General features: G+C 47.6%; 1 protein-coding gene across 2 annotated transcripts in view; it reads left to right on the top strand.

Annotated features, from left to right (window-relative positions):
- XPO5 (exportin 5) overlaps positions 1-14,265 on the top strand; it is a 762,403-nt gene that overhangs the window by 67,934 nt on the left and 680,204 nt on the right. For both annotated transcript variants that reach the window (XM_086926019.1, XM_086926020.1), the window contains exons 6-9: positions 6,178-6,204; positions 6,553-6,738; positions 7,326-7,402; positions 7,930-8,029. In XM_086926019.1, the coding sequence (XP_086782145.1) occupies positions 6,178-6,204; positions 6,553-6,738; positions 7,326-7,402; positions 7,930-8,029 (390 nt within the window). The remainder of the gene's footprint in view (positions 1-6,177; positions 6,205-6,552; positions 6,739-7,325; positions 7,403-7,929; positions 8,030-14,265) is intronic.

Genomic DNA, 14,265 nt, shown 5'->3' with positions numbered 1-14,265 from the left:
CTGGTGAGCCTGGCCCAGAGTGCCTGGGCCTGCTTGTGGATTGACTGTCTGGTTTGAGGATGACAGGGGCTAGAGAGCCCAGGAGGTTGTCTGAAGTCAGCCCATGGATGAAAGGCAGCATCTGCTGCCAGGGAAGTGGGAGGAGATGGCACCTGATAGTGAAGGGCTGTGCCTGCCTAACTACAAAGCTGGCTCCACCTCCCCCTGGGCGACTGTCACCTCTGTCCCTGATACTGAAGGGACTTCCCTGTAACCAGTTCTGGCTGGTTCTCACACTGCCTGCTTCAAAGGACTTCAAAGACTTTTCTGTGTATAAGAAGGGGCTGTGTCCCCTTCCAAAATGTTCTTGTTTCTAACTTGAATCTGCCAGGGGCATGCTGCTGCTGGGGCTCAGGGGAATCCCTGGGCCCTGCCCAGCTCCTGGACATTTGATGGACTGCTGGGGGACTCTTCCTGGCTGTCCCCCTGCCTTGCTGCATGTTTGAGGACTTTTGCTGGACTTTGTTCTGCCCTGGAGACCTTAACCTGTGATGCTGGGACCCTTCTTGATGCAGGGGTCGTTCCTGTGGGCTTGTCTATGCCCCTAGCGCCTTGAGAGCGCTCTTTGCTGTATTACGGTCGTTTTTAGCGTCTCACGCCCGATGCGTGAGATTTGGCAGGTGCCTACCCTGCGACGTTGTCCGTATTTTATGATATTTACATGCGAGTGCCCACCTCGCTTATTTTTTATTTTATTTGCCCTTTGGCAGGTGCCTACCCTGCCAGGGACCTGGCCGCGATAATTTATTTTCCACGAGGGAGCCCACTCCTCGGGAAACTGTGCCGCCGTCTGCCTGACTAAGAAAAGGGTCGCCGCGCTGCCCGCGGCGACCTGGAAGCACTTGGCAGTCCGGCCAATGCCGGCGCGGCCGGCCGGAAGTCCCGCCCCGCAGCTCGGGGAAGAGAGAAGAAGCATGGCGGCGGGTCGGCCGGGCTCCAGTGAGCTGAGGGAGCCCGGCGGCATCTGAGGCGGAGCGCTAGCGGAGGGGGCGCGAGGCACATTGTCGGTGCCTTCCCCCGCCGCGGAGAAGAGAAGAAAGGAGAGGCGTCGTCTTGAGCAGGGCTCCCGTGTCTCATGAGGGAGCCCTGCGTATGCGAGCGCTGCAGCGGGAAGAGCGGAGGGGGCGCGAGGCACATTGTCGGTGCCTGCCCCCACCGCGAACACAGAAGGTGTTCTGCTGTCTGCCCGGAGGAGCCCCGCCCAAGAAGAAGCAGCCCGGTGAGTAAACGGGCTGGGGGGGGCTCCGTAGGGGCACGTGATGGCACCAGTGCACTACCCAGGATGTTCAGGGTAGTTAGGGCGGCCCCGAATGGCAGTGGGTCGCCCCACCGTTCTCCTCGGGCCCAGATGGCTCCAACGAGGGGGCAGAAGAGCAAGGAGGGGCGCCGGGACACATTGTCGGTGTCCGCCCCTCCCCAGTAGCGCGAGCTCGCGCTCATGGTCCGTGTGAAGCCACGAGGGCTTCAAGGGCGGCCCCGGTTGGCAGTGGGTCACCCCAACGCTTGGAGAGTCCAGGGAGGCTCCAGGGGGCATGTTGCTTTAGAGCCAGTGTGGCTCCAACGTTTGACCAGTGTTGGCCAGAGCCTGTGTGGCTCCAACGTGCGCAGTGTTTGTTTTAGAGCCTGTGTGGCTCAGGTGGCGCAGATTTGTTCTAGGGGCTACTGAGAGCCCTGCCACAGCTTTTTGATCCCAGCTGCCCGGCACTTTGTGGGCAGCTGCCACGCTTAGGTTTTTGTACTTTTGAAACTGGCGCTGCATGGCAGCGCACCCTGACTTTGGACTCAGGGCATCTTTGCCCCACAAGGCCAGTTGGCCTAGGGACTGCCACAGGTAGTGGCTTATGTAGTGTTGGCGCAATGTGATTTCTATGCTTTTTAATAGTTATTGCTAATGTGAGTTTTTGCTCAATTGATTTATTATGCACCTCTGAATGTGTAGGTTTATGCATTATGTGTCTTTATTTCCATGCGCTGCACCTCTGAATGCTTAGTTATCATGTGTCTTCTTGCGCTGCACCCCTGAATGTATTTTATTGCATCATGTGCTTTATTCTTAACACCTCTGAATGCTTTAGGCATCATGTGTTCTCTTTATTACTCCTCTGAATGTAGGTTTATTGCATCATGAGTAATGTATTCTTTCTTAGACCCCTAAATGCTGTGTGATACTTAGGTGGTTCTTCTTTTTTAGTACAGGTGGTCCTAGTAAGGTCCTGGTTCCTGTTACCAGTGGTTACTGGTTGTTATCTTTGATTATTATTTTATGTTACATTTATTCTTTATTCTAGAAGTGATTTTATATTCTACATTTTATCTAGAAGTGCTATATCTGATTCTGACAGGCGCCCATGTGGCCCTGTCTTGTTTACATAATCCCTGTGAATATTGCCCGTGCCAGTTGGCGCCATGTATATGTGTGATTTTATCTGATGTGTTTTTACAATACAAAAGTTATTTTTATAATAACCTTGTGTGGAGTATCTTTTGTGGTGTGCCTAGTATGTTGTTGCTGTTGTGCGCTGGCGCAAATGCTTTACACATTGCCTCCGAGTTTAGCCTTACTGCTTGTGCCAAGCTACCAAGGGGGTGAGCAGGGGTTATCTTGGCGTGTGACTTCCTTGCCCTGACTAGAATGGTGGTTTCTGCCTGGCTTTGGCGTCAGCCTTAGCCTACCAGAAATAGCCAGTTCTAACAATTAGGGTATGTTACAGACAGATGAGTGCGAGTGCTTTGAGATTTAGGGGCAGTTAGTTGTATCTGAGCCCAGTGCACCTCTCACATTAGCAGTCTCCATCCGGCGCAGCAGCATGTATGTGGATCAACACCTCCGGCTACGTGAACCAGAAGAAACATGAACACCCAGTGCATATTTAACTCGCTTGCCCGAAAGCCCTGTGTGACTTAATCTTACATGTCCACGTGTTGCAGCTGTGAGCTTGTTTACCACCCACTGCCATCCCTGCCAGCGTTCCTGGTCTCTTCCCCTTCGTGTACCTAAGAAAGGTGGGGATTTCTAGCAGATGACGCTCTAGTCGACTATCAACATCTGACTAGATGTGGCTGCTGCATGTTATAGGCCCCCAATACATTGTGGTAAGAATTATGATAGATTATTATGTGTGATAAATAGCCCATCTCTTTCACCTAGTGTCAAAGCAATCGAGTTGCCTTGCAAACCTGCAATCAAGTGAAACAAGCATTTGCAATGCAGTAGGTCTCGCATTTACGCGAGTTTGAGCTATTGGCATTGTAAATGACAATGCCTTTTATTTATGTTTTAGTTTTTAAAACACAAATGAAAAGCATTGTCATTTACAATGCTAATAGCTTAAAGTCTCAGAAATGCGAGACCTATTTCATTGCAAATGCTTGTTTAGAGCTTGTGTTCTAAGTTAACAGTCAGGTCACCTGTATATCTCACAAGTTCAATCTCTTTCAAAGCATTGGTCACGGCCAGGACTCTCAGCATGTGTCTGGTTCTCCTAACATCTTCTGGGAGGTGAAAGTCTGCTGCGTGTATTGCAGCACTCTAGTCCAGTTCTCGGAAGTAGCAGTGAAATTGCCACTGAGAGTCTGTTCTGGTGGGCAGGCTCTGGCATTGTCGATGGCTTCTAGCAGTTTGTGGGCCTTTTCTGGGATTTAGGTTAGTTGAGTGGTAAGCTTCAAAGCCAGAAAGAAGGCAGTCGGCCACTGCAGGCTCTTCATTACAGGCTGCGCAGTTTGAATGCAGTTCACTGATGGGTCAGCGATGCGGTGTGCAAAGGTCCAGTCATTGCTCATAGTGGTGCATTCCCTTTAGGTCACTACTTTAATTTGCAGCTGAGTCCTCTTGGGCGCAAAGTTTGAGTTCACAGCGGCACAGTCCACCTCGGCACACTTCATGGCAGTGCTGTGGTGCAGGCTACTTCAGGATCAGTGTTGCTGTCCTCTATGTAACACTTAAGGTCTGTGCCAAGGTGTGGCCACTTAAATACAACTTCAGGGCTATAATGGTGCAGTCCCCTCAAGCACAGTATGTGGAGTGCAATAGTCGGGATGCTCTGCAAAAGGGTCTGCTCCAGTCCTGGGAGCATGAAGGATCGCTCTTTCTATCAAGCCTTTTTGGGCGAATGGACATTCAGCTCTTGTTTCAGCTTATTTTGCTTGCCCTGGTTGATCACACGTCCTCCAGGGTCGGCACACTCCTCCCCTTAGGTGGGTCAGCTTCCAGGTGTTTCATAACAGTAAGACCACTCTTCTGTCCAGGTCACCCTCCATGTGATGTTGAATTACCCCATGGAAGTTGACTGTCCGTAAAACCCAGCTCTAGTTGCATGCCAGTCCTCAAAGTACTCTGCTGAGTACTCTCTTCCATGAACTTGAAACTGGATAAAAAAAGTTGATCAGCAACTCACTTCTATACAGTCAAAGAAGACAAGGGCTATTATTTCACTGTCTGCTCTCACAAACGGTTTGGGTTAGTTCTTCTTTCATGTTTTCTTTCCATGCTGTGTGCCAGACTTGGGTAAAGTGATGCTCCTTACAGAAGGGGCCTCTTAATTTTGGAGCGCCCACAACAGAGCACCTGGCGATCTGCAGCCACCGTGAACAGTGACCAGGAAAGAGACAAAGGCTGACCTCCCCTAAAGAGAACCCTTAGCACTCTGAGTAGAGACTGCAGTTCCACCCCTCGTCCCATTCACCTACAAAATGGCAGTGATCAGGAAGACTAATCCGCAGTCCCTCAAAGCAAAAGGACCTAACCGAATGGCTAGAATCTTGCCTCCTCTTTCTCCACTACCCTGTTCAGGAGTCTCTTTCCAGATATAAGAATGACAGCAGTACACTTCTACTTGTTTGGGAAAGCTGACTCACTTCCATCTTGTGCACATTAGGAGGCCAGAAGCCTCCAAATGTAACATACTGGCCTACGATACTCTGGTTCACTGGCGCACACATAAGCCCACTCACACCCGTCTAACATGCAATGGGATGTTGCAGGTACAACCATTGTTAGTGCACAGAAGTGGACCTTTACATTAATGAGCCAATAGACCTTCACTCCTAGGTCACAACTGCTGATTCTCAAAACTCGGCGCTGCCGCTCCCATTTTAAGGGCTAAACCTAGGACCGGGATGGTAGTACAGAGTAACACTCTGATGAAGACACACCTGGTGCACCGCTCCAGGTTTGGGGCAGCTTCAGGACTCCATTCATGTCACGGGACATGCCTACACAATGCTCATACATACAGTAGATTAGCTTGAGACTGTTGCCAACATCAAAAGCTGGATACCAGATACTCAAAGGATCATGACGTATACCATTCGGGGACATTCCAGTCCCACCAGTGCGGAATCACAGAGGCTTGAGCGGCCAATCTAAACTTGTTTGAAAGTCAGTGCTCTAGCCTTCGTAGGTTTGTGTATTTATTTTATAAAGTTTTATATGGTGCGAACCAGATCCCGCCTTTCTGAAAGATTTTGTAGCTTGTGGAGAGATCTGTTCAATCCTATACCATCTTGGGGGTGTTAGGTCAACGGTTCCAAGGTTACTTCTGCCATATTCTGGATTAGTTTAACTTTTGTTACAAGTGTGGCAAATGCCATGCAAAATGTTACTACTCACTAATGTATTTGTGTATTTCACATGTTTTACATCTCCACCCTTAGGACCAACTCCCTTTTCTGACATTAACTGAAATCTAACTTCTATGACAACTGTATCTGTGATCTTTGCTTGTGCAGATAATGTTGTGCACCTAAATTAAAAGCAAGTGAGCAAAAAAAGAATGGCAAGATACTCAGCAAATTTTTGTTGCAGTTATTATTTGAAAATTTGAAGTCCTGTCCAAAGATGAGGGTCTGAAACACTGCTTAGGAGAGCCTGGTTTGAATTAATTTTTAAAGGAATATAATATTATTAAAAGGTATTTGCCATATTTTAGTTAACGTTAAATTGTTTTTAATGACTCCATGTGGGTTTTTTATATAAAAATCTTTTATTCCATCTTGCAGACTCACTGCTAGCAATATTTTCGTACTGGTACTTGCTAGTTTGATTAAAAAAAAATAGAGAAGAAAAATGTAGCTTTGTCATTATTAACTTTGTGTGTTGTGCTTCTAGCTCATTTCTTGCATTTGGATTTTTTCTTTCAGAAATCTGATCCCGCCCAGGAGTCGCAGGTAAGCAAAGGTTTTTGTTGGAGTTATTTGGATACTGCTGCTATCCCTGGAATTGTGTGAACCACGTATAGAATTAGATGAGTTCCTCCTGACAAAGTTTATTTTCCATAGCCAAGAAATATTCAGCTACCCCCTCGCCCCCACTATTGAGGTCCTTTTAAGGTGTAGGTCATAAATCGTTTTTCTTCTACTGTCAGATTTATAAAACAAGCAACATTATTTAGTTGGGTTGTTACCTAAAAAATCATGTGCAAATTCAATTTTGTGTCCTATACAACAGAAATCTATATAAAGAAAAGTAGTTGGAATTGTTTCTCAAGAACACTGTTTCTCGTCTTTTCTTCACAGGCCCAGGCCTGCTGTCGTGTGGGTATTGCGGCTCTCAATACCCTAGCTGGATACATTGACTGGGTGTCAATGAACCACATCACAGATGGCAACTGCAAACTCCTGGAGATGCTTTGCCTCCTCTTGAATGAGTCTGAACTGCAAATAGAGGCAGCAGAGTGCCTCCTCATCGCCGTTAACAGAAAGGTGAGTTGGACGGCTCCTACATCGTGTGTATTTCTTCCTTCTAGAATGGCTCAGCATAAGCAGTTAAGATCTCAGACTGCTGCTGACTCATTGAAGCACCCTTCAGTCTTGGTGTGGCATACACACCCGTCACATAGCCAAGCAATGGGTTACCTGCTCTTTTCTTTAACTTGTTGATATAATTCGTTTTTGTTGGACACTACTTTTATTTCACTCTTTTTATTTTTGCCTGACTTTGCAAACCAATGTAGAAGCCACACAACACACTGAATGCCCACCTCAAGGCAGACGCAGCATGGCCTTCTTCATGGCAGCTGCATTGTTCATGCTTGCAGCTGGCGCGCCTAGGGCTTGCCAGTCTCTGACCACATTGTGTCAAGGAAGCTCAGCGGCTCAATTGCAGAAAGAAACTAATTTCTTTAGTCCCCTCGCGAAAACTCCATGCAAAATCTAGAACTGCTGAAATCAACAATGGAAGTCTTTCTTTTTATAGCCTGTGCTGTTATCCTATGAGGTCTTGAATACCTAAAATACACATCTGTGAAATGACAAATTTTCACTTTGGCGCGCGCTCTGTCTGCTTTCAGGGGAAGCTGGAAGACCGAAAGCCATTGATGATCTTGTTTGGAGATGTCGCCATGCACTACATCCTGTCAGCTGCACAGTGAGTGCTCTTATTTCCTCTACCTGTGTGTCATTGCACATTGCGTTATCCAAAGCAAACACCCCTCATCACTAACCTTTGCAGATGACCGTGTTTGTTTAATCCATGACCACAGCACTTATTATGCAGCAACATACCAGTTGTATTTTGAACTATTCCTGATAGTCATACTTACAACCAGTGTACATCTCTAGTCCTTTCTGTGAGTTTGTGTTCTGATCCTGTTATTGTGACTGCTCCAGGTGACATTGAGGGTTATAAACACCAATAACTTAATTTTTACGTTTATTTAGAAGCATAAACTTTCTGTTGACATTGCAGTGCTCAAAAAGCAGACGCTGCCGTCAATTTCAGGGGTCTGGAACAGAAAAGGTTGTTTGGAAATGCAGTAGGATGGATACTCACTATAAGCACTGGCAGAGTTCAGAATGATGCCAGAGTGTTAGGGTTTACGATTGTTCAAATGTCTGTTTCAGTGTTCGTTATTCTTAATTCATGTTAGTGGGAATGTTCTTTTCCCTCCGCAGAATGGCTAATAAGGAAGCTTTGACAGAGAAGCGTTATATATTTCTGAAGAGACTCTGTCAGATCCTGTGTTCCCTTGGAAACCAACTTTGTGGATTGGTGGTAAGTTCTCACCTTCACCTGTTCAGGTGGTTGCAATACTGTGCCATAACGTAGGTGCCAGCGCTTTGCACTCTTAACTATAAAACTTTAAAATACTAGTTCATTTAATTTTAAATGTCATTGGCAACCATGGATATCTGCAAAGACTAAAGGAATGTATTTTTTACTAAGGATATCTATAGGTGCAGGGGTCAGTGGAACACTGTTCATAGCACATGGTATTTAAAAGACACATGCGTAATTTACAAAAAGAAATAAGTGTAGAAACTAAAAATCAGCCCTTCTTAAGAAGAAAATGGAGATCTTTAGTCCCTTACCTACATGCAAATGGAAAAGAGCAGGAACAGAGAAGCTTTTGAAACACCTGAGAACATCTTTTTACTTTTCTTCCAAAAACCAATCCCATTAAGCCCAGCTGAAATGCTTGGTAACAAAACCAGGATATGGGTGAGAGAGTAGCTATAGAGGTGATCCCAGATGATAACATATTTGCATAGTAGCCCTTAAAGGTTTCCTGGTCCACTTTGCAGGAGTGGCAGAGGTTATTTAAGAATGTATATGGTATTTCTATACCATGAGCCTAACCAAAAGGCAGCAAAAAGTGATGTAAGGAAATGCTTGCAATAAGTCTAACTACTGGCAATCGCTTGGGGTTCCACTTTAACCCATCGTTCTTTTGCCCACTAAGCCGTGTTAGTTTGAACGCCGCGATATGCAAACCAGTCTTGACCCTGCTCCAATAGGAACAGTCCAGCCCGACCTGCCAGACCAGCACCTTTCTGAACTGAAACACAAGCAACCCAAGCTCAGTATAAAGTCAGTGAGCGATAGGAGAGGTGAATGAATGAATACGTTTTAATAGAGCGCATGGCTACCCTTAGGCATCCCAGCGCTATTAGACCAGAGTGCTACCCTAGACCCTCAGTTGAATAAAAGTGTCTTCAATTGCTTCCTGAAAGCAAGATGGTCACCTACATGCCTGATGCTATCTGGTAATTTTGTTCCAGCATTTGGCAGCCAGAAAGGAGAGCTGACAACCTCCCATTCGGGCTCGCTTCACCCTAGGTACTACAAGCAGATTGCGCTGGTTGATCTTAATGATCTGCAGGATTGATGACAGCGAAACAGAGGGTGAAGGGTAGTAGGACCATCATTCCAGATGGACTTCTGTGCCATACACATGATTTTAAGCGTGATTCTCTCATGAATCGGCAGCCAATGGAGAAGCCGCAGTGCAGCCTTAGCAGAGCTGCGTCTAGGTACATTCATCAGCAGCCGGGCTGCACAGTTCTGCACTGATTGCAGGGTTTGTATGGTGCCTACTGGGGCCCCAAAGTAAACCGCATTTGCATAGTCCAGCCGTGAAAGGATCAACGACTGGACCAGCATGCGTCTTGCCTGAATGGGAAGGAGGGTCAGGGCCTTCCTGAGGATCCTCATCAGTCCATAACAGGTCGCTGCCACCTTTTTTGCCTGGACTTGAAAGCCCAAGGAAGAGTCCATACACCCAGACTCTTTATTTGAGTCGCGGGGGGGGGGACCAAGACAATTAGGCCACCAAGGGTCAAGATTGGGAGGGGCTTTATGGCCCAACAGCATGATGTCTGTTTTTGACCCGTTAAGTTTTAAAAAGGAGGCGGTCATCCACTCCATTACCTTGGCGAGGCATGTGGTTGGATTACTAATCCCCTGATCTATGGCATCATCCCTAGTCAGAGAGACGACCAACTGTGTATCATCAGCGTAGGTGGCAAGCTGAATACCCCAGGGAAGCATCACTTCAGCCAATGGTCTCATGTAGATGTTAAACATGGTAGGGCTGAGTGAAGATCCCTGGGGAACGACGTGATACAGTTGAAGTTGGTTTGATGACACCTCCTCTTCAAAAACGAAGAAGAATCTCTCCCACCCGAAAGGAACTGAGCCATCTAAGGGCCATTCCAGAGACCCCGGCAAGGCCGAGCCGGTGGAGCAGGAGGGGATGGTTGACCACGTCTAATGCTGCGTTGAGGTCCAGCAGGACCACCGCAGCGCAGCCTCCGGCATCAACGATGCTCCTTGTCGCCTCCACCACCTCCACCAGCGCGGTCTCTGTCCCCTGCTTGGCTCTGAATCCCGTCTGGGAGGGTGGAGGGCTCCTGTGGTCTCTATGAAAGACGATAAAACATGATTCACATGTTTTTCGGCTATCTTGGTAAGTCCTGGTAGTAAGGCGATAGGCCTGTAGTTGGCTAGATCATCGGGGTCAAGGTTAGATTTTTTCAAAAGATCCTTGACTTTAGGCAACTTCCCGGTGGGAGGCACTACTCCTGTCTCCAGAGAGGTATTGATCACATACATTATGGGGGAACATACCGTCCCCAGTACCTTTTTAAGAGCGGATGGTGGAGCCACATCCAAGGGTGAGCCTGACTTAAGGTTTATGAGGAGGCGTTCGACAGTGGCCAGATCCAGCAGGGGGAAAGTCTCAAGGCGATTCTGGGTGTCCAGACTGACCTCCGGTGTCCAATTACTCTCCTTGATGCTGGCATACTGGTCTATAGACACAAAGCCAGAATATTTGTTATTAACCTTAGAGATAAAGAAGGCTGCTAGGTCCTCACAGCGTTTCAGGGGATCGGTTGAGGCCCTAGTGGCCAGGATAGGAGAGACCAGTTCTTGAAATATTTTAAATATTTCCCTTGGCCTGTTGGCTGCTTCTGAGATTTTATCCTGGAAGTACGCTGATTGCGCAGTTATCAACTGGTTTTTATATGATCTAATCAGAACCCTGTATTCTTCTTTAGCTGGAATGGAGAAATCTTTCCTCCATTTCCACTCCGCTCGTTTGCATCGTTGTTTAAGTTCTTTTAAATCCCCCGAATACCAGGGTTTTTTATTAGGGCCGGTCCTATGACGGTCTACTTTTTTGGGAAGGATGGAGTCCAAAGAGGATTAAAGCCACTTGTTAAAGGCCTCATTGGCCCGAATAGGGTCATTACAGGGAGCTGGGGGGGAGATCTCCTCCGGGCCGCTTCCCAATCTTCCGCCGATAACCTAGACCAAGTCCGACTCAATCTTTTTGAGAGGCTAGGTGTATAATTTTGATCCGAAGTGGACCAGGCAAATGAAAGCAGAGCATGGTCTGACCACGGGACAAAGCTGGGCGAATTACAAGTAATGTTACTCAAGTTAGTAAAAAAATGGTCCAAAAGATGGCCCGCTATGTGGGTGGGACCTGATACTATTTGTTCTAGTTGTACTACCCTCAACGTGTCAGTCAAAGACTGCGCTGACAGTGCCTCTATTTCGTCAAGCTGAATATTAAGGTCCCCCAAGATGGAATAATTAGAGTAGCTACTAACAGGAAGTGAAATCTTCTCTAAAAGGTTATTACAGAAGTCAGCAGAGGTAGCAGAGTTCTGGACGGTTAATGCATTGTGATGTGTTCTTGGAAAGGTTACTCTTCAGTTCTTTCCTAAATTAGGGCACCAATGGATGCAGGGATGTTTGAGATCCTGGGTGCATAGATGGAAAAACCCTGCTGTCTTCTTTTTGACTTTTTGTACTCTTATTAGTCTACAGTCTGATGGTTTCCAGGCTGCAGATGCTCGAGACACGTTTGCCCCACTAAGGACACTCTGGACTAAACGCCCCCATGACGCTCAGCGTTGGTTCACTGTTGACCTCTCCAACATGAAGCTTGCTCTTCGACAAGCTGAGCGTAAGTGGAGGGCTCATTATTGTCCTGACAAGAAGCTGACCTTCATTGCCGCACTGAAAGAATATAAAGCCGCCATTCTCGTTGCCAAAACAGAATATTTCTTGAAGAAAATTCTCGGCTCCTCTAACAAATCAAGGGAGATTTTCACGATAGTCAACGAGCTAGCTAAACCTGACCGGGTTACAATGCCCCCTCTACTCTCCCAGACTCTTTGTGACTCTCTCAACAACTACTTTGTCGATAAGATAGATCTTATCAAAGCAAGTATCCCCAGCCCTGATCCGGGATTCGACACAGGTTGTTCCCCAATTAACCTCGCTTCCCTGTTGAATTTTCCCCCAGTCACTACCGACACTTCCCCCCCGCTCCTCTGTAGAGTCCGTTCTGGCTCTCCCTCCGACATCTGCCCATCTCATGTTGCTCGGTTTTCCTTGACCTTCCCGAGGTTCCCCTCTCTCTGCTCAACAATTCCCTCAGCCAGGGTATGGTTCCCAGTCCCTTTAAATCAGCCATTGTCACACCTATTTTGAAAAAACCAGGGGCGGACCCGGCCACCCTCAGCAACTTTCGACCAATATCCCTGCTCCCATTTCTGAGAAAACTGCTGGAGGCCCATGTCTCCAGCTGTCTTGGCTCTTTCATTGAGAGTTCCAAGTTTCTGGACCAACACCAGGCAGGATTCAGACCTCAGCACTCTACAGAGGCTGTCATGGTGGCTGTCCATGATGAACTCGGAAAGGGAGCGGATCGGAACATCTCCCAGGCCCTGGTGCTCCTTGATTTGTCGGCGGCTTTCGATACCGTTGACCACTCCATTCTTATTCAGCGGATCGAGAACGCCGGCATTAGGGGTACCCCGCTCAGGTGGCTCACCTCATTCCTGAAAGACCACAAGCAAGCAGTTCGCCTCAGGTCCTTCATGTCCGAGACGAAGGACCTTGCTTGCGGGGTACCCCAAGGCTCTTCCTTTTCTCCCCTATTATTTAATCTTTACATCCTCCAGCTGATTGCTAAACTCAGAGAGAAACCAGTGGTCATTTTCAATTATGCAGATGACATGCAGCTCATCTTCGATATTGACACCTCCCCTTCCTCAATAGAGAACTTTCAAAGCACTATGTTGTTCATCAGCAGCTGGATGAGTGCGAACCAGCTTAAGCTCAACCCAGAAAAGACTGAGCTGGTGCTTACTGGACCCTCGAACAACCCATGGAATCCCAGCTTCTGGCCACTCTCGCTGGGTGGAGCCCCTTGCCCAGCGAGCTCGGTTAAGAGTCTTGGAGTTACCATCAGTAGGGATCTGTCTATGAAACATCAAATTAAATCTGTGATGTCGGCTTGTTTTTTCCATCTGCGCCGCATCAGGAAGATTAGCAGATTCCTTACCCACGATGCCCTGGTTCACATCGTACTGGGCTTAGTAGTGTCCCGCATTGATCATGCAAATTCCCTTTACATCGGGATTCCTCTTTACCAGTCCCACCAACTCCAACTCGCCCAAAACCAGGCTGCCAGATTGATATTCCGGCAGCCGAAGTCTTGCTCTGTGAAACCGCCCCTGAAAAGTCTACACTGGCTCCCGGTAGTCCAGCGCAGTCTTTTCAAGGTGGCCTGCACCACCTACCTTGCCCTCACTAATCAAGGTCCCTCCTTCATTGGCGCTCTACTCCATCGATACACCCCCTCCCGAACACTTCGGTCGGCTGGCCTTCATCTCCTTTCCACCTGCACGTTCAAGCGTAAAAGGCTTGGGGGCCTCAGATTTGCCTCACAAGCTCTCTGCCTTTGGAACTCCCTCCCCCCTGACCTTCGCCACATTTCATCCTACCAGGTGTTCAGGAGAGCCCTGAAGACGTGGCTGTTTGCACAGGCATTTGATTAAAATCCTCCTGCTCTGCTGGCACTGTCAGTCAGTCCCAAAGCGCCAAGAAGCTGCTGGTGAACGTGTACTGTATACATTTCTTTCTTCTTCATTCATAAACTACCACATATGGTGAGCTTGCCTGCCATATAAGCGGGGTCTGGCTGTGAGGAGTGTGTAAATGATGCAGCTGGTTTGGAAGATGGTGTGGACCGGCAAGGGGGGACAGTGGAGTCACTTGAGTTTGAGGGTGAAATTCTCATATTTCTTCAGGGCCTGAATGAGATGTTCTGTGACAGTAGTATGCCCTTAAGGGGCACCAGTGTGAAGTCTGGAAGGCCAAGTAGCTGGACGTTACCACCACCCAGATGCAAGAGTATGAGGGGTTGTACAGCAGTTCTGAAGCCACTTTCTGTAAGAAACTATTTCACGTTCCTTGGAAGAGGGAGCCAGTACCATTTTGTGTTTTGGCAGGGGTTTCTTAAGGGTAAGGTTGGTCTCCAAGGTGAATCTAAGTCAATTCCTGAAAGTTGGCGTTCCAAGCCATATCATTGAGCCAGGTGTCTACAATTTCCTATTTGTTGTTCTTGATAAATAGCAGTAATTCTGTCTTGTTTGGCTTGAACTTCAGGTAGGTGCTGGACATCGAGGTCTTGGATGATGTGCAAGCAG

This window comes from Lissotriton vulgaris, chromosome 6 (assembly GCF_964263255.1).
Source record: "Lissotriton vulgaris chromosome 6, aLisVul1.2, whole genome shotgun sequence".
Taxonomy (NCBI): domain Eukaryota; kingdom Metazoa; phylum Chordata; class Amphibia; order Caudata; family Salamandridae; genus Lissotriton; species Lissotriton vulgaris.
This window is presented reverse-complemented; position numbering and strand designations above follow the sequence as displayed.